Consider the following 27309-nt stretch of genomic DNA (forward strand, 5'->3'; position numbering starts at 1 on the left):
GCATTGTCATAATAATTATAGTACTAGTTCATAGTACTATAGTTCATACAGTACTAGCCTCAAGGCTATAGGAGTATATATAAAAAAAGCAAGATTTAACTCTGCTTGCAATTGTGTAGATATTGTGCAAGCTACTATAGAGTCTATAGCTGTGGAGTTGGATCGCCTTCACAGCTGCAATGTCTGCAATTCTACTGAGAGCTTTTGCTCTGTGCCTGCTTGTACAGGCAGTCAAGTCTCAAAGTAATTTACATAGTGTGCATGCAGCAGTTGTGTGTTTTGCGATGTTGATGCATGCCGCATTCAACATAATACAATACCTTATCTGGCAATGCAGACTGAGCTATACTTATAATTATACATGATTATATATACTGTGCATGCATGCATGTTTACAATACGTTGGAATAAGTATAGCTCATGCAGTCTGCTTTGCTGATAAGATCTGAACAGAAATTAGTTTTGACTTGACTGAGCTGTAGCCTGAAAGATTTTTCTCACTCTTGAACACAGAAATCTGATTGGTCTGAAAATGTTGTGCAGTGAAACAAAAATGCAAGGAATTTAGAGTAGTAGCAAGAGTATAAAAGAAGAGAGGTCATGTAACAGCAAAATACAGCAGAATTCAAATGTGGGCAGATGAATGTTTGCTTGAATGTGCTAAAACTAGAAATTTATATTTTTAGCACTTAATGAAAATTCACATTTGAATTCTGCTATATACCTTAAGGTGACATATTTTCGCGAGTATTAATTTCTGCTATTTCTGCGAATGAGAGTAAAATTGCAAAAAATGTGTAGTCACAGATAATTGGAAATTGCAATTAAAACCACTTGCGAGTACCGTATTACTAGAATATTTTGTGGGTGAAAAACCTTTGCGAATGAGCCAAATCAGCAGAAAAATTGACCCTTTGCGATCTAACTATTGCGTTCTGGAAAGGATCATGTGTGTTTACTAGTAATAATTTAGGTTTTGCGGATTTAATTGTTGCGAATTGATCAACCCTCGCAAAGTTCGCAAATGTTTGATGCTCGCAAAACATTCTAGTAATACAGTAATTAGATTTCACAACTTAAGCAAGAATTAGCAATTTAATACCAGCAAAAATGAGCTGAACAGTGAAATCACAAACAAATCTACCTGTGAAAATAATTATGTCACCTTAAGGTAGCTAAGAACAGTGCAACAACTAAAGATAGTAGAACTTTGATTTTTTACGTTTTGGTGCAGGTATCAACTATTGACGCTTCCAATCCCTGTTACATCATATGACATCATCATTCCAGAGTATATGTGCACATTGAAAATATATTAGGCATGGAACTAGCCTATAATTTCAGCTCAAACATAATTATTATGTTTTGTGCAAATACAGTAGACTCTCACTATTCCGGTACGGCCACCTCAATATACCGGCCATTTGCCAGTTTGGCACGGAATGCTAGCTAGATGTTTACTGCCAGAGGAGGTTGGACACGCGTCATAATGAAGAGATGTACGGAAACTTGCAGAGAACAGTAGCTATCCAGCTAAGCCAAGAGACTGCAAGCGATTTTAGCACTCCATACTATATAGTAGTAAAAATACCCAGTGAAACTAGAAACTGAGTAGCATAGTCATACTAGAAGCAATGAGCCAGAAACTTAGATTAGTCACAAACTTCGAGTTGTTGCTGCACTTCCCTTTGTGGTATAAGCTGCTTGGTATAACCTCGATAATTTTCTCTGATTCATTTACGGAGACTAGTAAATCACCTCCGTTATGCCTGTTACGATGATAGCTTCAAGGAGAATACCGGAATCTGGAAACGTTTCATATCCACGTCAGTATATAGTACTATATCATGTATGGTACAGCACAAATAATGGGAACCTAGCATGCTTACTTAATAGTCTGTATGTACATGCACTTGTATACAAGGTATGCTTCAATGTATGCAGTTTAGGTGTGTACAGGGAAACGTCTGTCAATTGAGAACACTAGGTCACAATATTTGTACATGACATTGTACAGTACGTGTACCAGACCCTTCATCACACTACCAGTTTGAATGTGTCTGTGTGTTGTTTATCCATTTAATCACTTGTTGCTTCTGCTTCAAATTTTGCTTCCCATTTCGTTACTATACGTAGCTGCATGTCCATGTCTTGTGTAGTTACTATTAGAATGTTTGGCAGTCCGTAGGTAACACCCACACACAGTCATGGTAATTAAACGCTTTGTCAGGCATATAGTGTAAGACAATCATCATCACCTGTTCTCTCAACTTCTCTTATTCCAGTTACCATGCCGATGATATCTAGCCATCCAATGGACCTGGTGAATGTCAATGCCGGTACCGATGTCAGCTTCTCTGTCAATGCTACTGGAGATGAACTGGTTTATCAATGGATGAAAGATGGAGTGGACATTTTTAACACCCCATTTAAATATGTTGGCACGAATACTAGTAATCTGACAGTACTGAGTGTGAACGATCCTGATGATGAGGGGATTTACTTGGTAACCGTGGGTAATGCTGCAGGGACTGTCCCCTCAAATGAGACTACACTCTCTATAAGTAAGTAACTGCCAGCTCAGCATTCCACTTATAAGTGAGCTATACTAAACTGTAAGATGTATACAGTAGCATACTTACACGAGGATTCAATCTAGATTAAAGGTCTTGTGTAAGCAGGACTACACTGCTTTGCATAAGAGGAAAATCTAAATTTCCTATACCATCAGGATAGTGCAACATTTCGTACACTTTCCTTTATGTGTCCTATGGAGTTTAATAAAGTTAAACGGAGTTAATTGGGTGGAGCGTAGCCTTCACAATGCGCATGCCTAGCAGGCATCGCCTCGTGCGGAGATCTGCCATCTCACTCGCATTGCCTCGGGCTGAAATTTGTCTAGCTATCACTAAAGCGGGCTAGCTGTCTTTACCGTTTCCCACCCACCCATTCCCCTTTTGTTTTGTTTTCTCTGGTATGTTCATACCGTGACGGGGCGGCACCGTAGGAGGGGGCTCGTACCCAGCTACTCACCTAATTTATTCCCTCGGCCTGAGGCTAATGATATTCATTGACCCAAATTAACCGCAGGGAATTCGCAGCTAATGATATTCATTGACCCACATTAACCGCTGGGAATGTGCAGCTAATTATATTCATTGACAGCCTCCTCCTACGCTGTTCCACCCCTCCAACTCCCCATAAAGCTGATGGGTAGTTTGAGGTATATTATGCTGATTGCCAATCACCGGTTCGAAGTGTAACCAACATTATGTATACACATGTTCTAAGAATTGGTAAAGGCTGTATGGGAAATTTTGCACTATCCTTTGTAAGTACGTTTGTGCAGGAAACATGACAATTCTCAGGAAAGGAAATGTAAAGACCCTGCGTTGTTTTCTTTCGAACAAATAATTTTAAGTGGCGATACGGGTTGATGCTGCCGGGTTGACCAGTGATTGCCTTTTACAATGCACATGTATACAACTTGAGCTCTCTCTTTAGTGTTTTGTAACCGTAGCTATATAATTATATTGTTCTGTGGCATACAGTTGACTGTACTTCACTGACTGTTCCTATTGGAGGTACCATATCGTATTCTACCGGTGCCCTTAGCAATACTAACTACCCGACTGGAACGGTAGCAGACTACTGCTGTACTCCAGGAGAGTTACTCAATGGAGATGCTACAAGACATTGTCTATCTGGGGGTGCTTGGAGTGGAAGAGGGCCATCTTGTGCACGTAGGTTTGTAAAAGTTGTTACATGCAGTTTAAAACCCAGCCTGTAATGATTTCCATGAAGCCTCCGATTGTGTAACTTATCACATTACAAAGTTACGTTGGTTAGTTTGTATACACGTATTAACTTGGTTTGTCAAAGAGTGTTATGATTATAGAGTCCTTTTTCCAGGGGTTCCATTGTACATGTGTGAGGCTTTGTACGTTATTTTGTTTATGCATGTGTAATACAGTAAAACTTGTCGAGCGGTCATCCTTGCAGTGGCTGTAAAGAGGTGTAGGCCTTGATAAATAATAATTTTAGCATAATAGGGGTCTAAAGAGATCAATGTTCATTTTTGGCAAAAAAATGGCTTGAAGCGAGTTGAAGGTGAATAATTATTATGGATTAGTTCAAGTCAGCAAGGAGAATTAATTATGTCTTGTGTCAGCTACGTTTTAATTTTGTCTATATGTCAGATTTTTTAGGGATTTTTTATAAGAATAATAGGCACATTTTTCAAGAATAAAGAATAGTGAATAATTAATTTTATCAGGGCCTAAAGAGGTGGCCTGCTAACACAGGTCCTTGCAATGGAGATTTGCATGGCCGGGGCCCATTAACATGGCTGTATAACTTAAGAAACTGTGTGGGAAACTTTGCATTATCCTTTGTAAGTACATTTGCAGGAAACATGACATTTCTTAGGAAATGAAATTTAAAAACCCTGTGTTGTTTGCTTTCGAACAAATAATTTAAAGTAGCGATACGGGTTGGTGCTGCCGGGTTGACCAGTGATTGCCTTTTACAATGCACATTATATAACTGGAAACTCTTTAGTGTCTCGTAACCGTAGCTATTATATATGTTCTGTGGCATACAGTTGACTGTACTCCACTGACTGATCCTACTGGAGGTACCATATCGTATTCTACTGGTGCCCTTAGCAATACTAACTACCCGCTTGGAACGGTAGCAACCTACAGCTGTACTCCAGGAGAGCTGTTCAATGGAGGCGCCACAGGCACAAGACATTGTCTATTTGACGGTACTTGGAGTAGGGTACATCCATTTTGTTCAAGTAAGTTTATTAAAAGTTGTTACCAGCCTGTGATACTCGATTTGATTGTGAATACTTTTGTGACTTATTACATTACAAAGTTACGTTGGTTATAGTTTATACGTATTGACTCGGTTTGTCAAAGAGTGTTATGATTAGAATCCTTTTTCCAGGGGTTCCATTGTACATGTGTGAGGCTTTGTACGTTATTTTGTTTATGCATGTGTAGCTAATACAGTAAACTTGTCGAGCGGTCATTGCAGTGGCTGTAAAGAGGTGGTCTGCTAATATAGGTCCTGCAATGGAGATTTGCATGGCCGGGGCCTATTAACATGCCATGGCTGTATAACTTTACATATTATTTACAAGAAGTTTCACTGTAGCTCTTTATTTATTTCTCACAGATGCCTGTCCTCAACTTAGTTTGGGGGGTGGCCGTGTAATATATACTTTAAGCCCTAACATCAATACAAAATATCGCCTTGGAACGTCAGCTTCTTTTGATTGTACCCTCTTTGGTCACGCTTTAACCAGTGCTGGCAGGGTTACCTGCGTGCTTCCCTCTGGTCCCGACAATGGTAACGGCGTATGGAGTGGTGTGATACCATCATGTTCCCGTGAGTTCCTGTCATGTGACTCTGCCGGCACGAGTGCATGAATGCTGCTAACCCAGAGTTAGTGTTAATTGTTTACTCTCTGCAGCCATCGTGTGTCCTGATCTGGCGGACCCAACTAACGGAAGAGTCACCTTCACAACAAACGATTTAGCTCCGTTCAGGTTGGGTATCGTGGCAATCTACAGCTGTGATCCAGGCTATGGACTGAGTAGTACAGGCCTTAAAATTATAAGAACTTGTGTAGATCTATCTTCTGGAACAAATCTTGTCGGTACATGGAATGGCTATGCCCCTAATTGCTCCGGTTGGTTAATAATATATACACGCAACCATAAACGGAAAGTATTAATATTATTTTTCTACAGCAATCCAGTGCACGGCTTTAGAAGCCATCGACAACGGAACCATCAGCTACAACTCTACTGGAAATGAACGGTTTGGACTTAACACTGAGGCCACTCACACCTGTACCACGGGCTACTTCTTGAGTAATGGGAGTGATGTTGTGAGGGTGTGTGGGGGAGACGAGTCTAATGCTACTGGAATGTGGAGTGGCAATGTTCCCATGTGTACAGGTGAGAGTTTGCTACTGGTCTGCATGCACATGTAGAGTTCATATGCTTGTAGTTTGTGTTTAGGCAACTTACTATTTAATAGTCAATTTTCACCTTAGCAATAACTTGTCCTGCTCTGCCTTCAATTGTTGATGGTGAACTTGTGGATTATGGCAGCAATTCACCTGATGTGAGTGATATGCTTCCCTTTGGTGCCATGGGGACCTACAAGTGTACCACTGGGTTTGCACCGGAAGGCGGGGCCATGGTGACCAGGACTTGTACTGCAAACAATGATAATGTTTCTGGAGGCTCTTTTGAAGGAGTTGCAGTTTGTGTGTGTAAGTTACAATTACGCTTATATAACAGACGTTTTGAGCTAACCCAGAATGAGTGTAAATTATTTACCCTCTGCAGCCATCATGTGTCCTTATCTGGCAGACCCAATTAACGGAACAGTCACCTTCTCAGCAGACGGTCTAGCTCCATTCACGTTGGCTACCGTGGCAACCTACAATTGTGAGCCAGGCTATGGACTAAACAGTACAGACACAAGAACTTGTGTGGATCTATCTGGTGAAACAGATCCTGTTGGTACATGGAATGGTGATGCCCCTACTTGCTCCGGTTCGTTAACATAATACACACAGCCATAAACGGAAATTTTTTTCTACAGCAATCCAGTGCATGACTTTAGAAGCCATTGACAACGGAACCATCAGCTACAACCCTATTGGAAATGGACAGCTTGAATTTAACACTGAGGCCACTCACACCTGTACCATGGGCTACTTCTTGAGTAATGGTAGTGATGTGAGGGTGTGTGAGGGAAATGACTCTAGTACTGCTGGAATGTGGAGTGGCACTGTTCCCACGTGTACAGGTGAAAGTCTGCTACTGCATGGTCTGTATGCACATGCAGGGCCATGAATAGGGTGGCAAAATAACAGCTGGAAATTTTTATCATTTATTATCCTCTGAGTATAGCAGCTGTTCATGGCAACTTGTAAACTTGGCGGCGACCCTTTACCATTTGCGGCAATAGTGTCAACCGCTGGCGGGTAAATGTTAAGCGAAGGCGGGTGACCCCTATAGGCCACCATAGATCATTGATATTAAGGTAGATCTCCCCCTGACATGTACAGTTCATATGCTTGTAGCCTGTGTTTAGGCACTTAATTAAATAGTCAATTTTCACCTTAGCAATAACCTGTCTTGCTCTGATTGTTGATGGTGAACTTGTGGATTATGGCAGCAACTCACCTGATATGAGCAACATGCTTCCCTTTGGTACCATGGGGACCTACACATGTGCCACTGGGTTTGCACCGGTAGGCGGCGCCATGGTGACCAGGACTTGCATTGCAAACATGGATAGTGTTTCTGGAGGCTCTTTTGATGGAGTTCAAGCAGTTTGTGTGTGTAAGTAATTTTGATATTTACTTAGATGTTTTGAGCTAACCCAGAGTGAGTGTAAATTCTTTACCCTCTGCAGCTATCATGTGTCCTGATCTGGCAGACCCAATTAACGGAACAGTCACCTTCTCAGCAGACGGTCTAGCTCCGTTTATGTTGGCTACCGTGGCAACCTACAGTTGTGAGCCAGGCTATGGACTGAATAGTACAAGCACAAGAACTTGTGTGGATCTATCTGGTGAAACAGATCCTGTTGGTACATGGGATGGGGAAGCCCCTACTTGCTCCGGTTCGTTAATCACACAGCCATAAACAGAAAATGTTTATTCTTCTATATACAGCAATCCAGTGCATGACTTTATCAGCCATTGACAACGGAACCATCAGCTACAACCCTACTGAAAATGGACGGTTTGGATTTAACACTGAGGCCACTCACACCTGTAACACGGGCTACTTCCTGAGCAGTGGGAGTGATGTGAGGGTGTGTGGGGGAAACGACTCTAGTACTACTGGAATGTGGAGTGACACTGTTCCCACATGTACAGGTAAAAGTCTGCTATTGGTCTGTATGCACATGTGCACAGTTCATATGCTTGTAGCTTGTGTTTAGGCAACTTAAATTTCTGAAAGAGTTTTTTATAACCAATTTTCACCTTAGCAAGCTTGCATATGTTTTCTACATGACTTGAGAGAAACCCAAAATGAATGTAAATTATTCACTCCCTGCAGCCATCATGTGTCTTGGTCTGCCGGACCCAACTAACGGAACAGTCACCTTCTCAGCAGACGGTCCAGCTTCGTTTATGTTGGCTACCGTGGCAACCTACAATTGTGAGCCAGGCTATGTACTGAATAGTATAAACACTACAAGAACTTGTGTGGATCTGTCTAATGAAGCAAATCCTGTCGGTACATGGAATGGTGATGCCCCTACTTGCTCCGGTTGGTTGGTTAATCATAATATACACACAGCCATACACATTATTCATTATATACAGCAATCCAGTGCACGGCTTTAGCAGTCATTGACAACGGAACCATCAGCTACAACACTACTAGAAATGGACAGTTTGAATTTAACACTGAGGCCACTCACACCTGTACCACAGGCTACTTCCTGAGTAATGGGAGTGATGTGAGGGTGTGTGGGGGAAATGACTCTACTATTGGAATGTGGAGTGGCAATGTTCCCATGTGTACAGGTGAGAGTCTGCTACTGGTCTGCATGCACATGTAGAGTTCATATATATGCTTGTAGCTTGTGTTTAGGCAACTTAATTGTAATTTCTGAAGGATTATTTAATAGATAATTTTCACCTAGCAATAACCTGTCCTGCTCTGCCTTCAATTGTCGATGGTGAACTTGTGGATTACGGCAGCAACTCACCTGATATGAGCGACATGCTTCCCTTTGGTGCCATGGGGACCTACAAGTGTGCCACTGGGTTTGCACCGGATGGCGGCGCCATTGTGACCAGGACTTGCACTGCAAACATGGATAGTGTTTCTGGAGGCTCTTTTGAAGGAGTTGCAGTTTGTGTGTGTAAGTAATTTCAATTATAAGCTATAATTTCCGTACATTTACTAGATGTTTTGAGCTAACCCAGAATGAGTGTAAATTGTTCATCTTCTGCAGCCATCATGTGTCCTGATCTGGCAAACCCAATTAACGGAAGAGTCACCTTCTCACCAGACAGTCTAGCTCTGGCTACTGTGGCAACCTACAATTGTGAGCCAGGCTATGGACTGAATAGTACAAGCACAAGAACTTGTGTGGATCTATCTGGTGAAACAGATCCTGTCGGTACATGGAATGGAGATGCCTCTACTTGCTCTGGTTGGTTTAGTCACAATACATGCAACCATAAACGGAATGTTTATTCTTCTATATACATGCAGCAATCCAGTGCACGACTTTAGAAGCTATTGACAACGGAGTCATCAGCTACAACCCTACTGGAAATGGACAGTTTGGATTTAACACTGAGGCCACTCACACCTGTACCACAGGCTACTTTCTGAGCAGTGGGAGTGATGTGAGGGTGTGTGGGGGAAATGACTCTAGTACTACTGGAATGTGGAGTGGCACTGTTCCCACGTGTACAGGTGAGAGTCTGCTACTGGTCTGCATGCACATGTAGAGTTCATATGCGTGTAGCTTGTGTTTAGGCAACTTATACTAGACAATTTTCACCTAGCAATAACTTGTCCTGCTCTGCCTTCAATTGTCGATGGTGAACTTGTGGATTACGGCAGCAACTCACCTGATATGAGCGACATGCTTCCCTTTGGTGCCATGGGGACCTACAAGTGTGCCACTGGGTTTGCACCGGAAGGCGGCGCCATGGTGACTAGGACTTGCATTGCAAATATGGATAGTGTTTCTGGAGGCTCTTTTGATGGAGTTCAAGCAGTTTGTGTGTGTAAGTAATTTTTCGATATTTACAATTAAGCTTACATAATAATGTTTTCCGTACATTTACTAGATGTTTTGAGCTAACCCAGAGTGAGTGTAAATTGTTCATCTGCAGCCATCATGTGTCCTGATCTGGCAAACCCAATTAACGGAAGAGTCACCTTCTCACCAGACAGTCTAGCTCTGGCTACTGTGGCAACCTACAATTGTGAGCCAGGCTATGGACTGAATAGTACAAGCGTAAGAACTTGTGTGGATCTATCTGGTGAAACAGATCCTGTCGGTACATGGAATGGAGATGCCTCTACTTGCTCTGGTTGGTTTAGTCACAATAAATGCAACCATAAACGGAATGTTTATTCTTCTATATACAGCAATCCAGTGCACGACTTTATCAGCCATTGACAACGGAACCATCAGCTACAACCCTACTGGAAATGGACAGTTTGGATTTAACACTGTAGCCACTCACACCTGTACCATGGGCTACTTCTTGAGCAGTGGGTGTAATGTGAGGATGTGTGGGGGAGACGACTCTAGTACTACTGGAATGTGGAGTGGCAATGTTCCCATGTGTACAGGTGAAAGTCTGCTACTGGTCTATACGCACATGTGCAGTTCACGCTTGTAGCTTGTATTTAGGCAACTTGTATTTCTGAAAAAATTTTCAATTTTCATCTTATTAAATTATCAAGCTTGCGTATGTTTTCCATACATTTACTAGATTTTTTGAGCTAACCCAGAGTGAGTGTATTGTATTGTTCACCCTCTGCAGCCATCATGTGTCCTGATTTGGCGGACCCAACCAACGGAAGAGTTACCTTCTCAATAGACGATCTAGCTCCGTTTGTGCTGGCTACCATGGCAACCTACAGCTGCGAGCCAGGCTATGGACTAAGTAGTGCAGTCACAAGAACTTGTGTAGATCTATCTACAGCTGGTGAAGCATATCCTGTCGGTACATGGAATGGTGATGCCCCTATTTGCTCCGGTTAGTTAATTACTGTACTTTGGACTGATGTTAGTTGTTTATATTACAGCTATCCAGTGCTCGGCTTTACCTATCATCAGCAATGTAGTCATCAGCTACAACCCTGCTGGCACTGGACTGTTTCCATTTAACACTGAGGCCACTCACACTTGTGACAATTTTCGCACTCCAACCAATGGTAGTGATGTGAGGTTGTGTGGGGGAGACGGCTCTAATACCACCGGAGTCTGGAGTGGTACTGCTCTAGAATGTTCAGGTAACTAGAACCATATACAGGGATTGGCAACAAAAGTACCTCGATTAGCCATCCGTGTTGTTTCCCTGCGGTTTATTCGAGGCCGCCTACTTCAACATTGAAAAAAATGGCCAAAGACACAAAAAAGAGACAAATGATTGTCTTACTGTCAGTAGAGCTGCTTAACTTTCAGTTCAATGCAATGCTTTAGGCTATATGCTACACGGTACACTACTTAGTTAGGCAGTTATAGCTATATTATAATAGCAGGAGGTACATAGCGTCGCATGTACCTCTAGCTACTTCACAACAATCAGGAAATTATGTTTTTGTCATCTCTAAATGAGGTTGATGTCTTTATGGATCCATTTTACATGAGACATCAACCCTAAATGATGCCTACCTGCAGCAAAGGGCATCGAATCGAAGTTTTGAGGGGGCTTGGAAAGGTCTGTATTTACTGTCAGGTAACAGCAATAAAAGGTTGTTTTACCCCGTTGGGTGAGGGAAACACGGATGGCTCGCCCAAGCTCTGTATTGATTTTATGCGTAACTCATGTGCGCACGTGATCCGTTGCCAATCCCTCTCTTTCCTGTGTCTATATGCTAACGAATATACCCCCTATGTGATTATGCCTCGAGGCGTATCCACATGAGGGATATGGTAAAGCTGACTATGTATGTCTGTGTGTCTCTTTCATCTGTAAATGGTTGCAATGCGATGAAAACTAACAGCTTCCAGGGGCGTAGCCAGGAAGGGGGTTGCTATCATAAATGAAAGAGGGCGTGAACCGCCCAATTTTTAGCTGCGCAGTGCCGAAATTTGGTTAACCAGAAGCCACACCTCTTATTAATGACGTCATGATTAACTTGTTGGGCATGGCCCAATCCGAAGTTCTATTTGCATAGAGAAGCCTATTTAGCTATACGAAAGAGAACTAGTCTCTATAGATTTAAGCCAGAATAGCTCACAGTTTAACGACTAAATCGTTTTTATTTCCTATACTAGCTGGCTAACTGCAGCAAGATCTGGAAGAGAAGGGGGTGCTCAGCTAGATAATCAGGTACACTTCGTGTACAATCTCAGGCTATCTGAGATAGAAAGGGGGTGCTTGAGCACCATGAGCCCACCCCCTGGCTTCTAACCATGTTATGTGGATTTTGATTTGTGGATTCAAACTAAAGCTTCTTTTTCCGAGTTATGGCTAGTTTGACGTACAGTGATCTCTTTAGATTCTTTCATAGCGATATAATTATGTTCGCACAAACTTTCTATTAAACGTATGAGTTAATTAGCCTTTTGTTAGCTAAAAGAGCTGTAAAGCTGCATGCAGCACAGGCCTGCTACTGACGCTTGCGTATGCGCAAAATTATTAGATATTTTTTCCGTAATATTTCCTATAATGCAAAGAAAAATAAAAGTCATACATAGCTAGGTTTGTTGTACCACGGATTGAAAGGAGATGGATAGGAAACACCAATGGGCATGGCCTGTCCACTTCCCTGATGAAGTGCGGCTTGGGATCGAGGCTAGTACACTGCCAGCACTCTGACCTCATTGGAGATCCACCCATTTTAATTACTCATTGACAGGAAATGCTTTCTACATTGTATCCTCTGGCTGCTTCTATTCTATCCCATTCATCAAGCCATCTGATAGACTTTTGTTTCCATTAAGCTCCTCTTCTATAATTACTATGTGGTTCAGTGTATCAACAATAATTGTACCTCTTTTATATACACTCTTGAGCGAAAGCAAAACATGGCGAGAGGCATTAGCACAGTGCAGCTTGCAAACACACTCGATGAAAGCAATTATTGGCTTCAGATTTTATAGCTACCTGTACATGCACAGAGAAATCGACAATTGGTGCAACATTTGACCAAGCTGACTACACTGTTGCTGAGGGCAGTAGCCTCACTGTGACTGGAAGACTCACTGGACTAACAGGAAAGCTGCAAAGTAACTTCTCTCTCACACTCAGTGTTGATTTCTCTGGTGATCCATTAACAGGTAAGCCATGCACATGCAGGAACTTGATTCGCTTTTAAAATTACTTTTCTACAGATACTAATGATGTCACATTTAACCCTGCTGACATGATCATCAATTTCGTTGCCTTTGAAAGCACAACGTTTTCCCTGACTGTTGATGCTGACAACAATGATGATTTTGAAGGGTTCCACTCATTTATGGTATCTCTACCGACTGACTCTTTCTATATTAATCTTTTAGACAGTGACACTGTCAGTACCACCGTCACCATCAGTGACTTTGATGGTGAGCTCAATCATTGATATCGTAATTAGGCAACAATTGCTAGACAGCATAATTATATAAAGCTATGTATATAGAAGGTAATTTGTGTGATAATTATAGGGACATTAATGAATATTTTAATCACTTCAGATGCTACCGTAAGTGTGTCCACTGCCGTTGTCACTGATGGAGATGAAGGTACCAACGTCACTATTTGTGCTTCTGTGGTGGACACATCGTCTGGCACCATCGATGCAGATATTGAGCTCAGCTTTGAGCTAGTCCCTGACACTGCAGGTACGTGATTTATAAATAAAGAGAGAGAGAGACAGAGACAGAAAATCTTATCTAGTTTACAATCTTCTTCATTATAATTATGATAATCTTACCAATTATGACTGCATAACTTAGTTAACTTTGGTTTGTAAAACTATAGCTGCATGCATGTACGTACATACACTACAAAGTCATTAGCTTTTTGCTTTTTGCTCGTTAGATGCCAGCGATTATGCTCCCGTGGGAAGTTTTTTTATTAATTTGGTTGGTGGTCAAGCAAATATCGGTTCTGAGGATTGTGTAACTGTTAGTCTGCTGGAAGATAACATCCTTGAAAGTGATCAACAATTCTCAGCTATTTTGTCTTCTGTCAATGCTCGAGTTGATGTCAGTGAGGCCGTTATTGTTATCATCAACACGAATAGTAAGTTATACGCATAATGTATGAATATAGTGGGGACATCACGAGTCTGTGCCTGCCATTGCACAAGTGATGTCAGCACTATCAACAAGCAATAAACCTTTTTATACTGTTACCAGATTGTTGCCAACCCATTCTGACAATAAAATTAAGCATGCACGAATATGAGAGACGTATGCAGACTTCATGTTCCCGTTTCTTCCCCATTCTTCCATTCTCCTCCACTCTCTGCACGTTTTCCCCCTATTATAGCTCACCCCCTTTCTTCGTGCATGTTTTGAGCCTTATTTTGACTTACCTCATTGAGTTTAGAATCCAGTATACTATATTTTATAGGTAGAACTGACAAATAATATGTAAAGTCTCCTCGGCAGATCCCACACTCAACTTCTTATCAAGCGATCTCACGGTGGTGGAGGGAGTAGACAGATATGTTTATTATCCGCTGAGAATCACGAACGTACCTGCCGGAGGACTGGAGGGGTTAATCGAGTATGAACTCATTGTGAGTCCGAGTGGAGCAAGTAAGCACATAATTAATGATGTCATGGACAGTGCTACAAGTACGTATTCGTTACGCTACAGTTTGTAAACGTGTGTAATTGATTAATGCATAATTTGCAGCTTTGAATATGGACTATCGAGTGGACAATCCATCAATAGTCTCGTTTGGTACCTATGGAGAGACTACCTCACGGGCTGAACTGGAGGGTGCTCTTTCTACACCAGCTCTGATTGAGATTCTGGATGATATGCTACTCGACACAGATGATGAGGATGTGCAGGTGTTCTTGTTAGCGACTGATAACTTCAGGTCAATGGAAATCATCATTGTAGACAATGAAAGTACGTAGGTTGCTGTACGTTTGTACATTATATATACCCACTGTTAGTACCCAATGCATAAGAGCATAGCCATTAGCTTAGCCTTATAGCATAGCGTTTACTGACAGTATGATACCCGTAACTCTCGAGTTATAGGATTGTTCAATATATAATGCAAGATATAATTATCGTATATAGCGGGTAATTTTTGTTAGTATACACATTTTCGCATGAACTGTTTAATATTTCGTATTTTTAAATATTCGTACAGCTCAGAATAGTTACGTTGAACGTATTGCGGTGCATGATGCTCTACAATACGAAATATTCCACTATACGAAAATAACCCGCTTATATAGTAGCTCTTTGTATACCTATAATTGTAGCGAGTGGTGTGTTTAGGTTACTAACTACAATTGTTTCGTTTTGAGAGACCCATGTAATGATGTACATAAATAATTCAGTCATGTGTTTTTCAGGAGCTGTGGTTAGTTTTGATGCTGTGAGCTACGCTAGTACCGAGGGCTTATCTGTCAGTCTGGTTCTGAACCTGACGAGTATTCCAGAAGGAGGTTTCCAGGACAACTCGCTCACTGTTACCTTGACAACCATCGATCAGGGGAAGACTAGTGAGTAGTGCATGTAATAGTTGAATCAAAGCATTTGACCTTTCACCTCCAAATTGTATCAGAATAGCTAAATGGCGAAAGATGTATTTATTCCTCTGTGATCAGATATCTTGATTCCAGTACATCACACTTTCATTCATTGTCACAGATGCTAGTGACTACAACATCTCTGTTCCATTCCAAGTGAGATTCACCTCGCTGACTCCGCCCTTTGCCGTGTCCGACCCAGTAGTCATTACAGCAGTGATGGACGATCTGTTTGAAGACACTGAAACGTTGCAAGTGATGATCTCTGACATTAGCTCCCTATATGTGATGTGTACTGAGTGCACTGCATACCTCAGTTTCCAACAGGCTGCAGCTGACAGTAAGTAGCTATAGCTACACAGTGAGTCTATCCCAATATTACCCTCGATCTTTTCTACCCTTTACTTCCCACTATTCCCTGTCCTTCACTGTCTTCCCTTTTATCTAGTTATATTTTTGTCCAAAACAGAGTTTTAAACTCTAATCAGATGGCTGGATTATATCTGTTAATTATCATAATTATTTAACTTGTAGCTGTACATATAATGTAAATACTATAATAATTATTATAATTATCATCTATTGATATACATTTTTCAGAGGTGTCGGATCTACATGTAGCTACGTTATTTAGATGTCCAGAATAACAGTCGTAGTATCCCAAATACATATTTCTCTCCCCTACCAGTACCTAGCTGGAGCTTTGACAAAGCTATACCATCACCGGAACTGAAGGCAGCTCAGTGGATGTGTGTGCCACTCTGTTTGGTATCTCTAGCAATGGACTCGAGTGTGATATTGTACTGCAGCTGACGGCAATGCCTGGGGCTATGAATCAAGGTAACGTGTCCCCATGCACTCCTTTTCTACTATCTCTGTTGAAACATATACCGTGCAGCTGTTGAAGGAGTTGACTTTGAGCTTGAGGGCGACTTTGACATTGTGTTTGAGACCTCGATAACTGGGTCCACGGCAACTCGCTGTGCTGTGATAGCTATCACTGATGATGATATTTTAGAGAGCTCAGAGTTTTTCACTGTCACAGTCTCTTCGGTAATTCCTTCTATCGTCATTGGAGACATGTCGCAGAGTGTTGAAATTCAGATTAATGACACTGATGGTAAAAACTGGTGCGATTATGCCCGAACAAGCACTTGTTTAACTTGTTTACTCTTGCAGCTGTCATTTGTGAGCTGAGCTTTGTGTCGCTAAGTTACACTCTGAGTGAGGACGTTGGCTCTGTCGATTTGTGTGTCCGGACTACTGGTTTACCCTCAGGGGGTCTGGCTGCTGACCTGTCAGTCAACTTTGAATTTATGGAGAGCACCAAGACAAGTAAGTTCTGTTGAGTTTATACATGTAGCACATTGACATCATTGCTGTCTTGTGTTTAGGTATCAATGATGATTATGATCCTTTGGGCACATCTGTGGTGTTTGAAGCTGGACTCACGGGTGATTGCATTCAGTGTCTCAGTATCGCTATAGTGAATGACACTGTTTACGAGGGAGATGATCAGTGGTTCAGTGTGGTAGGGAGTAATGTGGGCCTGGGATGTGTCTTCTCAGCGGACAATACCGCTACCGTCTACATTACGGAGAATCCGGAAGATGGTACGTTGTTACTTTTGTACTATTACAGGACGTATGTAACCTCGAAATGACATATAGCAGGGCCTACTGCCCTTTACACACTATTGTATAATTATTACGGTACGTACTACATGATTACTATACATGCATGCATAGCTGGATTTCTAGCTAGCCTGATTTTACTGTAAAACAGCTACACTGCTCTGGAAAGTAGTATAGCTAGCATGCAAGTATTATTAGTCTGTTTGACTATTTCACCACAAATTTAGCTCTGTTGGTATTATGCCCCCCTCTCAATTACAGTTCCGTCAGTGAGCCTCGACTCTGATCAGCTGATTGTGATGGAGTCTGATGAAGTAGCAAGTGTGTGTGCCACCATCTCTGATGTGCCTGGGGGTGGACTGGATTGTCCAATCATTCTCTCTCTGTCTGCTGCAACTGGGAACAATTTTAAAACAGGTAACTCCAGAATGAAGATGTTGTACATGAAGGCCATTGCAACAACAAGATTGTGTGTTAATTGGAGTAATTAGAAGCCCAATTACATACCACACTAAAGTTGTACCAATTAAAATTATGCATGTTCCTTAAATTTAGCCGCAAATAATTTTCACAATTGGTAACCTTTTCCTAATACTGATGCATGTGAATATAATATTGTCTTTATTATTTGCTTCTCTCCCTACCCAGCGATCAATGGAATGGACTATTCTCCTCCGGGGGACTTTCAGATTGAGTTTGGCGCTAGTTCATTGTCCGGGGACTCAGAGTGTGTGAATATGACTATCAGCAATGACGACTTTGTAGAGGGCAGAGAAGAGTTTGTTGTCACAGTAACCAGTGTGTCACCGCAGGTGGAGCAGTCTGAAATCAATTCAGTTACTGTAACCATCGTTGATAATGACTGTAAGATTCCTGAAGTAATGATTGTGTCAACTGGCCGAAACTATAATTACACATGTAGATCTACTTGACCAATTTTGTTTCATTTTGGGATTTTCTAGAAGCTTGTATACTTCTTGCCATACAAATATCTCCCCTCCACATATATACACACAGCTGCAACGGCCTCCTTCTCTCCCGGCAGTGTATCAGTGACTGAGTCTGACTTTGTCAACAGCAGTGTGTGTATGGTACTGACTTCTCTTCCAGCTGGAGGTGCACTAGAGTGTGACATTGACATCACCTTGACTCCCTTTCAAGACACGGCAGGTCAGAAAAAATAGACTACAGCTAATTATATAGGGTTGTATAATTGCTGACATTTTGCAGTAGAACCGTACCTTGAGTAAAATAGCATTTAATTTCAAGTTGGAGAACGCTGCCTTAATAGACTAGTCTGTTGTTCCACACAAACACATGCAGTATTGAACGAGGACTTTGAATATTTCGAGACTGTATTGATGATTCCTGCTGGGACTGCCCTAAACCAGCCTGTATGTGTCTATGGACTCCAGTTTGGAATAGTGGACGATCAGATTGTGGAGAACTCTCAACATTTCAGTGTTGTGCCGTCGAGTGTGTTCCCTACCAACACGTTGACTGTTTCTGATTCCTTCACTGTTACCATTCAGGACAATGACTGTGAGTGGAGTTCATTACCAAGAAACTTCAAACCTTCTCACTCTAATAATAGCATGTTCTTTGCCTTAATTCACTCCATTAGTGCCGATTATTTCGTCTTTCTATTATTTACTGACATATAGCTATCAATAGAAAATGTCTGCCATTATAATATTATGTTGCACTATAGATGTTGGGGTGGGTTTTGAAAAATCAGAGTACAGTCTGGACGAGGGGACCTCACAGTCGGTGTGTGTTACCTTCTCTAGACAACTGCAACGGCCGATCTCATTGAGCAGTGACTTTAAGGACCTCAGAGGGTTGCTCAGAGGTGAGACAGAAGTGTACTTTACAACACCCCCCAAAAAGTGTCTATATATTATATTTAGATCCCACTTGAGTGTTTTTGCTTATTGTTGCTATGTGCTCTATTTCTGGCAACGTGCTCTATTAAATGCTTCAGGCTACGTACTTTGTATTGTCATTTACAAGGAGATGCACATGTAATAACAGTGCCAATTATAACTGTTTCATGACAGGGTTTTCTAGTCAAAGAATAGATTATAATATATGCATGTGTTTAGTTTTGTAAGCAGCTTAATAACTCATGCATGGTTGTGTATATCATTCCCTTCACTCTTCCCCCCCCCCTATAGGTGAACTGAGGTTAGGAGTTCCTGGTCCGTCCTATCTGATTGGGGTCGGTGCGAATGCCTCAAACACAGTGGAGCCAGGGAGTGTGTGTATGTCTGTAGACAACGTCGATGACTCAGTGAAGGAAGGCAACAGACTCTCTCTGCTTAGACTGAACAGCTCTGAGACGGCCGTGATGATTGGAGAGCGGCAAGCACTGTTCATTGAGACTGCTAATGATGGTTAGTCGATGATGATTATTTCCTAAATTGCATTGTGTCTGCTTTATCTTTGCGTATTGTCATAATTCATTTTGTTACGTCTTTATGATAGGTTTTTCAACAATTCGAGATTTCCAATTTTTAGCCTAAAAATGCAGCTATAGATCTACTGTAAAGTCATTATGTCTGTAGGCACTACTATAGTGATAGTATGTTATCGTGAGGTATGTTTTCTCTCCCATGCAGTTATTGTGGCCTCTCTGACGTCTCTCAGTGGAATGGTGGATGAAAATAATGGAGCAGTGGAGATGTGTGTACAGCTGAACCACAGGCCCATAGACACCATCGTCACGGCAATACTCACAACACAACCTCTCACGGCAACAGGTATAAGAAATAGTCATGGAGCACCTCCACAAGTGACAAACTTAACAGCCCGAATACTTTTGCAATCAATCAAAATTATTCTCTGCAGAAGGAGAAGACTTTGTGTCACTGAATATCACCCTGGTGTGGCACTACGACTCTCCCAGCCTCACTCAGTGTGTGAGTGTGGCCATCATCAATGACGAGTGTGTGGAGGAGAAAGAAGAAGTGTTCACCGTCTCTCTGTCCACAGAGGAGGAGTGTGTTGACGTCGGACCAGACAACCAAACTACTGTCACTATACTGGACAATGATCGTGAGTCTAGACCACAATTGCTGCATGTGTCCCATAAATGTGCTGCATGGTACTGCACACATCATTTTTGTCTCAGGGCTGCTTGTGGATTTCAGAGATCCATTTGTGGAAGTGGAGGAATCTGCTGGGAATGTCACCTTGTGTGTGTACATCTGTGATGGAGGGCTTAAAAGAAATGCAAGCATCACATTAGCTACAGAGGATGCTATGGCAACTTGTGAGTTACAGTGTATTCACTATAAATGTATGCTGCACAATTATGTGCTTTTTATAATTATTTCATGTTATTGGTAGTGTATATTTGTACCAAGTTAGTCTATACATAATTATACATACAGGGTGAAAACAGCCTTTGTATAATTATATAGAATCTAGTCGCTATATAATAATTGTTTAAAGGTCACTAGACAGAAGTATATTATTGAGAGTGATTTAGTGTCAGCAAACTTCACCTCTAACCCCCCCCCCACCACCCACCCACCATCCCACCACCCCACCCCTACAGCTGTAGCTCCTGAAGACTTTAGTAGCTCTTCCTACGAACTAACCTTCACGCCTGATAACGCTCATCAAGACTTGTGTGTGATCATCAATATCGCCGATGACGCCATCTACGAACAGACGGAGCAGTTTATGGTTTATCTGACCACCAATGACTCGTGTGTAGAGTTCAAGCAAGAGTCGACACCAATCTCAATACTAGATGATGACTGTGAGTTGTGTAGTGCTGCGTGTGTGTGCAGCAGTTATAATGGGTTTCGAATTGATATAGTTATTCATTTGTGAATGACACTGTATATATACACAAGCCTCTGATTGCGCATGCATGTGCACGCTCATTCTCTACGTGCCTTTCGTTTATATATAATTATAGTAAATAGATTTAGTACAGTTGTGTCTCCCTACACTGTAAAAGACTCCGGTAGTATATATTTATACATGTATCATGCTGCTCTACCCTTAAATAGTATTAAATTGACGTGCTTCTTCTACTTCTTCTCTATCCTCAGGTTTGACTCTTGATTTGCAACCTGAATCGGAAATGGTAGCAGAATCACTGGGAGTGGTTGAGGTGTGTGTTTCTCTGTCTGGAGATCTGGAGACCAGTGTCAATGCCATGGTCTTGACCGTGCCTGGAGATGCAAAGTGTGAGGATGCCCTATATAGGTTGTAGCTGTTAAACACATCTACTGTATAACTATTATGTTGTTGTAGGTATAACTTCTGTGTACTAGCTATGTGTAGTAAATCTGTACAATAAGTTCCTGAGCCAAAATAGTATCATACAGGAGTCTGAAAAGGCATGTACCTTAATTGTATTATGTGCAGATGATGATGACTTCTCATTTGAAACTGGTATGGGTTCTATCACTCTCACCTTTACTGAGGCTGGGGAGCAGTGTGTCAACGTCTCCATAGCAATGGACAACTTGCTAGAGACCTCCGAACATTTCTCTGTAGTGATGGGCTCTCGAGATGACAGAGTGAAATTGAACAACCGCATCTCACGCATCTACATCGTTGATAGTGGAAGTGAGTTCATGCAACATACCCACAAGTATATACTGTTACAGTAATATAATAGTATCACTTACGTAGCTACCTCCAATCAACTTTGTACTCAACGTTGTATATAGTTAAAAATTCTTGAGCAGTTTTTGCTCCAAATATTAATATTTATCCCCTCCACTCCACCCATGTTACCAGTGGTGAGGTTTGGGTTCTCTCAGAGTGTGTACCCAGTGCCTGAGGAGGACGCCAGTGGAGAGGGTTACATCTTGGAGGTGTGTGTGGAGCTCTTCTCTGGAGAACTGGACAGAGAGTTTGTCATCAGAGTGGAGGGTCAGGATGGATCAGCTGTCGGTAAATATGCTGCTATATACATGGTATACTATTTATGTTTTTTCGAAAAACATTGTATGGTACAATCCAAAGTATATCATGCATATTGAATGACAATCTCTATATCCATCAAGTCTATACAATATATAATAACCATGGTACTGATTATTATATACTAAACAGGAGGAGAGGACTATGTTCAATTGATGGAAGTCTTTTCAGGGATGGAGTTTGTTTTCAAACCGTTGCCACCAGCACCACAGCTTCCAATAGGCAGAAGAAAGAGAGAGGTATCACTATCAGAGCTATGTGTGAATGTGAGCATTCTGGCCGATGATGTGGTGGAGACTGACGAGTACTTTAGTCTGGTAATGAGCAGTGTAGACCCTGGAGTTACTCTCATGCCAGCCAATGCTACTGTGGTCATCTCAGACAATGACTGTGAGTTCACCTTAATTTATTATTGTGTTCACGGTAGATATTCCAGCTAACTATACTTACGTTTCAGATTGACATAATACCTTGTAGACAGCAAAACATATCTTTTATAACCACAAGTGTTTGCCTATAGTTAAACAGATTAAATTCACCACTGATCTGCTTCATCTTCCCTGATATCAACAACAGCATAGCGAGTTCCAATGACAGACACACGAGCCGTGTCATTCAAGTGGACAGTGAAGTTTTCAAACATCTCTTCCACTGCTCAGTAGGAAAACAATGGCGAACTCACCTCTGCATGCACCTATTATATTAGTTTATATTACTTATTAAAGTAGCTTCCACCCTAGCAAATCTGACTTCGAGGGAAAATGATTAGTTAGGGACATATACCCAAGACAACAGAGAACAGTACGCTATCACTAGTTGGTTGTGTAGAGCTACAGTTCTCTAGATTATCTCACTGAAGAACGTGAGGAGAAGAATGAGAAAAAGTTGTTGTTTTTTTGTTTTGCTGTTCTCATAACTTTTTCATACAATGTTCAATTCAGTTCATATTTCACACAAATGTCACAAATGATATGGGCAACAGATATATGAACTCAAAATAAGTCTTTCTTGTGTCTTGGGTGAGATCCAGAGGGGGGATTTTTGCTGTTTTCGACCCAACCCCTAATTAAATCATTGAATTTTGGATTTGCATTACTACCTTGACCACGTAGCGTAGGGGCTAGCCAAATCCGATTAATTATAATGCCTATGTGACCACAAGCTCACAAATTTATTCATTGAGACAACAAATTCCACAATAACGATATCTTCATCCCGTGCGCAGTGGTCATGGTTACGTTTGGCCAGGCTGAGGTATTACTGAATGAGGGTGACAATGGAAGTATGTGTGTCAACATCACTGGTCAACTGGAACGTCCGGTAGTTATCAGTGTGTCCATCTCTGGAGGCTCTGCAGACACTGGTTCAGATCATAATTTCCCTGCTTCTACTTCGTTCAACTTCAGCTCCTCCCCTGACACTTACTGCATCTCCTTCAACGCCACTCAAGACGCCACTTATGAAAGTGATGAGACCTTCTCTGTTCGTCTTGACTCCTCTGACCCTCAAGTCAATTCTGGTGCTGTCAGCACAGTCAGCATTGTTGACAATGATGAAGGTTTGTATCAGTAGAAAGTAACGGTTTTGATTATACCGCACCGACATATATCACAGCATGCAGTTGTGCTAGTACGGTGTTCATCTATGGGAACGTTAGTAATTATTCATTATAATCTACGTTTACATCGTCATGGCTATTAGGATGTGTAATACGTTTCTACTGATCTTCTTTCCCCTCCCTTACGGAAATACCAAGAAATGTGTAATACTGTGACCTTCATTTACCGATTGTACCTATATATACATGCATATCTATTAATTTAATTTGGCTGTTCTCTTCTACTTACTCCTTTTCCTAGTCTTACACTTTCTGTCCTTCCTCCCCCCGTATATATAGTTGATCTAAAGTTGGTTGTGGCCAATGTGTGTGAGAGTGACGGTCCTGCCACGGTGTGTGTGCAGCTGAGGACGGACACTGAGAGAGAAGCCACTGCCACTGTGCAAACATCTGATCTCAGTGCTCAGAGTGAGTCATGCGTGCATGCTTGGTGGTGATGCAGTACTTCTATACCTGCTTGCAACATCAAATCAACCTCTCCATACATGAATGTGCCACACTGTCATTTGGACTCAATATAATACTTCCCAACAGGTGGATTGGACTACATCGCTTCTACACTGACCTTCAGTTTCCCCAACCCATCTGCTGCTGACACAATGCAGTGTAGATCCGTGCCTATAATGGGTGACACTATTGTTGAGCCTTGTGAAGCTTTCTACCTGAATCTCACCTCCTCTGCTGAGAGGAACCGTATTGTCGACGATGACCTGCCTAATACTGTGATCATCTATGACGATGAAGGTACGGTACTTCCTGTTGGGTTGTCATGCATGCATCAGTTTTCACTATAACTATAACATACGTATCCTGTTGGGTTGTCATGTAAATAATTATATAGCCGAAGGGGTATTTGTTGCAATATACTTTTGAGCTTGTACACTCTTTTTACAGATGTCGATGAATTTCTTCTGTTCAATGACTCTCCAAAAATTTATGATACGAGCCTCACTGTGGACTACACCATATCCGGGTGTGCTCAAGTTTTGTGTCAAGTTATATCGAGAATGACCGAGATTGACTGTGAGTATAAATGATGTTTGTGTATTGTTGATCACTGTGTGTTGCTATGATAACAGCATGCATTATTACTTTTCCCCTCCCCCCACACACACACACACACACACACACACACACACACACACACACACACACACACACACACACAGGCTCGCCTCCTATTGGTAGCTTCACTGGACAATGGTACCTAGAGTCACTCACTAAAAGGAAGACTAGCAATTACCTCGCTCTAACTATTGTGCCATATTGCCCAAATCAAAATGTTCCAGTGATTGAAAGCAGAAAATTCCGTATAGGTATAAAACAAGGACAGTATCACTGTTCATAATAGCAGCTAGGAGAGACACTTCTCTACATATAATTATTCAGATATACAACGGAATTGAAGTATAGTGTATGAGAGGGTATAAGTATTTACGTAGCTATACAACTGTTAATTCTCTATAATTATTGTTTCAACTCTCCTGCAGATAACACACAGTGTAGTGTGGTATTCACTGACCAGCAGTACGAGGTTGACCCTGTATCTGGTGACGTGACTGTGGAGTGGGCCGGAACTGGACCAACTGCTGACGTTCGTGTCAGCGAATTCACGTGTTATCTGCCCAATAGAACGTCTACTGCTTGTGAGTTTATCAATCACCACCCACACAGAAACTGAGCATTTTTTTGCCTGCACTGATGCTCTGTTTTCATTAGCTGTCATGGATCACAACCTTAGACACATGCACACGCACACTCACCATTCATATACCCCCCCACACACATGCACACACACACATACACACACACACACACACACACACACACACACACACACACACACACACACACACACACACACACACACACACACACACACACACACACACACACACATGCAGGCACCAGTCCGTTTGTGCTCACTGGTCTAGCTCCAGGTGATCACACATTTGTTGTAACCCCACTACAAATCAGCGATACTAGCCTGCCTCAGTGTGGGTGGAAGGAGGGGGCTGATTGCTCAATTCATTGTAATCCGATTGTAAAGAACTATACACGTAGCTGTTTCATGCATGTACACAGTCATGCATAATTATATGTATTAGTAGATTAATTGAACACAAGATTATCCGTCTTTATTTTTGTTGCGTAAGATTTTTGCATAATTACCATAAATAACTATAGACTAAACTAAAGGGCGACTTAGATTCGAAAATAAGCACTCTTTTTGGAATGTAAACGTAAATCACTGTTGTACCAGCTGGTTAGCCTCGATCCCAGCCCCTCTCACTACGTCTTTCTAAGGCAAGTTTTATGAAAATGCTGATTCAGCAAATGTATGAGGCGCATCGCATCCAGGCCGATTAAAATATAGATTACGGTAAACAGTTTGCTTATGAATATTCATGATTTTCTTATAATTTTTTTTTGTGAAACTATAAATGCCATGAGAGAAGTTTGAAGCACATACATGGACAAAAAGGACAAAGCAAAAGAAAGGTAAAGGGTACAAAAATAAAATGGAAGGGTACATACAAAGGTTCGGTTTATTGGTGGAAGTGGGCCTCCGACATTATCAGGTCGATAGCCCCAGATCTGAAGGGGTGTGCACATGACGATCTGGACCCTCTAATAGCTTGAATGGATGAGCGAAGGAGGGTAGTCTGGATGATAGCATGGAGGCCAGTCTAAGGTTGTTGCTTCACGTGCTAGGCACATCGAGTACTAGAGGGGAGAAGGATGCTGCCTGTTACTAAATTATTAGGGCTATAACACACTACATCTAGATCTAGCTAGAGACCCGGATTTTTAAGGTTGCTGCTCCTGAACTAGTCGAGCGCCGCCGCCCTCCTTACAGGACATTTCAGGTAAATAACAATTTCCGGACAGGACACAGGATAGATCCCAAAATAAGTTCCGGGACAGTTGGCACCAATATTATGTGAAAACCTTTGCGAATGAGCTGTGTGTAATAATTTAGGTTTTGCGGATTTTATTGTGATCAACCATAGCAAAGTTCGTAAAATTAATGTTTGATGCTCGCAAAAATTCTAATAATACGATATCTTCGAATATCTGATGTCTAACTAGATAGACTAGCTAATCAGTTACTTTGCTGGTTCTTTATCAGCGAGTCAGGTTGGTTCTTTGGACTATTTATATCCCAGATCAGGAGCAGCAACCGGGACATTTCATGTAAATAGCCAATTTCCGGACGGGACAATCTGAAATAGCCATTTCCGGATGGGACAATCTAATAGCCATTTCCGGACGGGATAATCTGGGACTGTCCCGGGAGTTCCGGAGCAGTTAGCCCCTATGATATAATTATAGCATTTGTATGCATGTGAAATTGGCTCATGTCACTCCAATACCCAAATCAAACGACAAGTCTGATCCCTTAAACTATCGCCCTATATCGCTACTCTCCATCCTTGTAAAGCTCCTGGAAAAACATATGTATAGTAAAATCTTAGAACATCTAAAAGATATATCTTTCCTCTCGAATAAACAATGGGGTTTCACTAAAGGAAAATCCACCACAGGTGCGCTGCTTACGGCAGTGCACAATTGGCACAAACTGCTTGAAGATGGTCAGAGTGTATGTGCAGTCTTTTTTGATTTCAAAAAAGCATTTGACAAGGTTCCTCACTC

The 27309-nt window shown here is 41.7% G+C and overlaps 2 protein-coding genes across 4 annotated transcripts in view; both read left to right on the top strand.

The window, feature by feature from the left end:
* Positions 1-25828, top strand: part of LOC135352059 (uncharacterized) — a gene marked incomplete in the record, with an annotated part of 851949 nt that extends 826121 nt beyond the window's left edge. The window contains 20 exon segments of the mRNA XM_064551164.1: positions 17758-17948; positions 18102-18254; positions 18408-18626; positions 18796-18936; positions 19262-19480; positions 19706-19846; positions 19935-20141; positions 20218-20358; positions 20647-20853; positions 21152-21289; positions 21471-21674; positions 21849-22004; positions 22167-22424; positions 23260-23592; positions 23932-24060; positions 24187-24396; positions 24547-24675; positions 24822-24968; positions 25143-25298; positions 25557-25828. Coding sequence (XP_064407234.1) covers positions 17758-17948; positions 18102-18254; positions 18408-18626; positions 18796-18936; positions 19262-19480; positions 19706-19846; positions 19935-20141; positions 20218-20358; positions 20647-20853; positions 21152-21289; positions 21471-21674; positions 21849-22004; positions 22167-22424; positions 23260-23592; positions 23932-24060; positions 24187-24396; positions 24547-24675; positions 24822-24968; positions 25143-25298; positions 25557-25747 — 3670 coding nt within the window.
* LOC135352060 (sushi, von Willebrand factor type A, EGF and pentraxin domain-containing protein 1-like) lies at positions 39-16488 on the top strand. Of its 3 annotated transcripts, none has more exons than XM_064551165.1 (33): positions 39-243; positions 2286-2564; positions 3552-3743; positions 4604-4801; positions 5185-5397; positions 5483-5701; positions 5763-5972; positions 6071-6292; positions 6369-6578; positions 6628-6834; positions 7155-7373; positions 7447-7656; positions 7709-7915; positions 8100-8312; positions 8369-8572; positions 8692-8913; positions 9007-9207; positions 9270-9476; positions 9569-9793; positions 9902-10102; positions 10161-10367; positions 10562-10777; positions 10827-11033; positions 12868-13026; positions 13081-13293; positions 13423-13569; positions 13769-13972; positions 14344-14532; positions 14594-14815; positions 15274-15423; positions 15572-15790; positions 16139-16290; positions 16349-16488. In XM_064551165.1, exons 1-32 carry the CDS (start codon positions 180-182, stop codon positions 16261-16263), a joined length of 6381 nt encoding a protein of 2126 aa, XP_064407235.1. In that variant the 5' UTR covers positions 39-179; the 3' UTR covers positions 16264-16290; positions 16349-16488. The 3 variants fall into 3 exon arrangements, with proteins under 3 accessions (XP_064407235.1, XP_064407236.1, XP_064407237.1); XM_064551166.1 differs by having other exon boundaries at positions 14344-14493; XM_064551167.1 differs by lacking the exons at positions 7155-7373; positions 7447-7656; positions 7709-7915; positions 8100-8312; positions 8369-8572.
* Positions 25829-27309: the final 1481 nt, after the last annotated feature.

This window comes from Halichondria panicea, chromosome 1, assembly GCF_963675165.1.
Source record: "Halichondria panicea chromosome 1, odHalPani1.1, whole genome shotgun sequence".
NCBI lineage: Eukaryota > Metazoa > Porifera > Demospongiae > Suberitida > Halichondriidae > Halichondria > Halichondria panicea.

What these genes read in the sequence shown, in the direction of transcription:
- LOC135352060 (XM_064551165.1), top strand. Translation starts at nt 180, where the DNA reads ATGTCTGCAATTCTACTGAGAGCTTTTGCTCTGTGCCTGCTTGTACAG. An exon ending in AGTTCAAGCAGTTTGTGTGT is followed by an intron (nt 7,374 to 7,446) that starts GTAAGTAATTTT and finishes TACCCTCTGCAG; the next exon opens with CTATCATGTGTCCTGATCTG. An exon ending in TGTCATGGACAGTGCTACAA is followed by an intron (nt 14,533 to 14,593) that starts GTACGTATTCGT and finishes CATAATTTGCAG; the next exon opens with CTTTGAATATGGACTATCGA.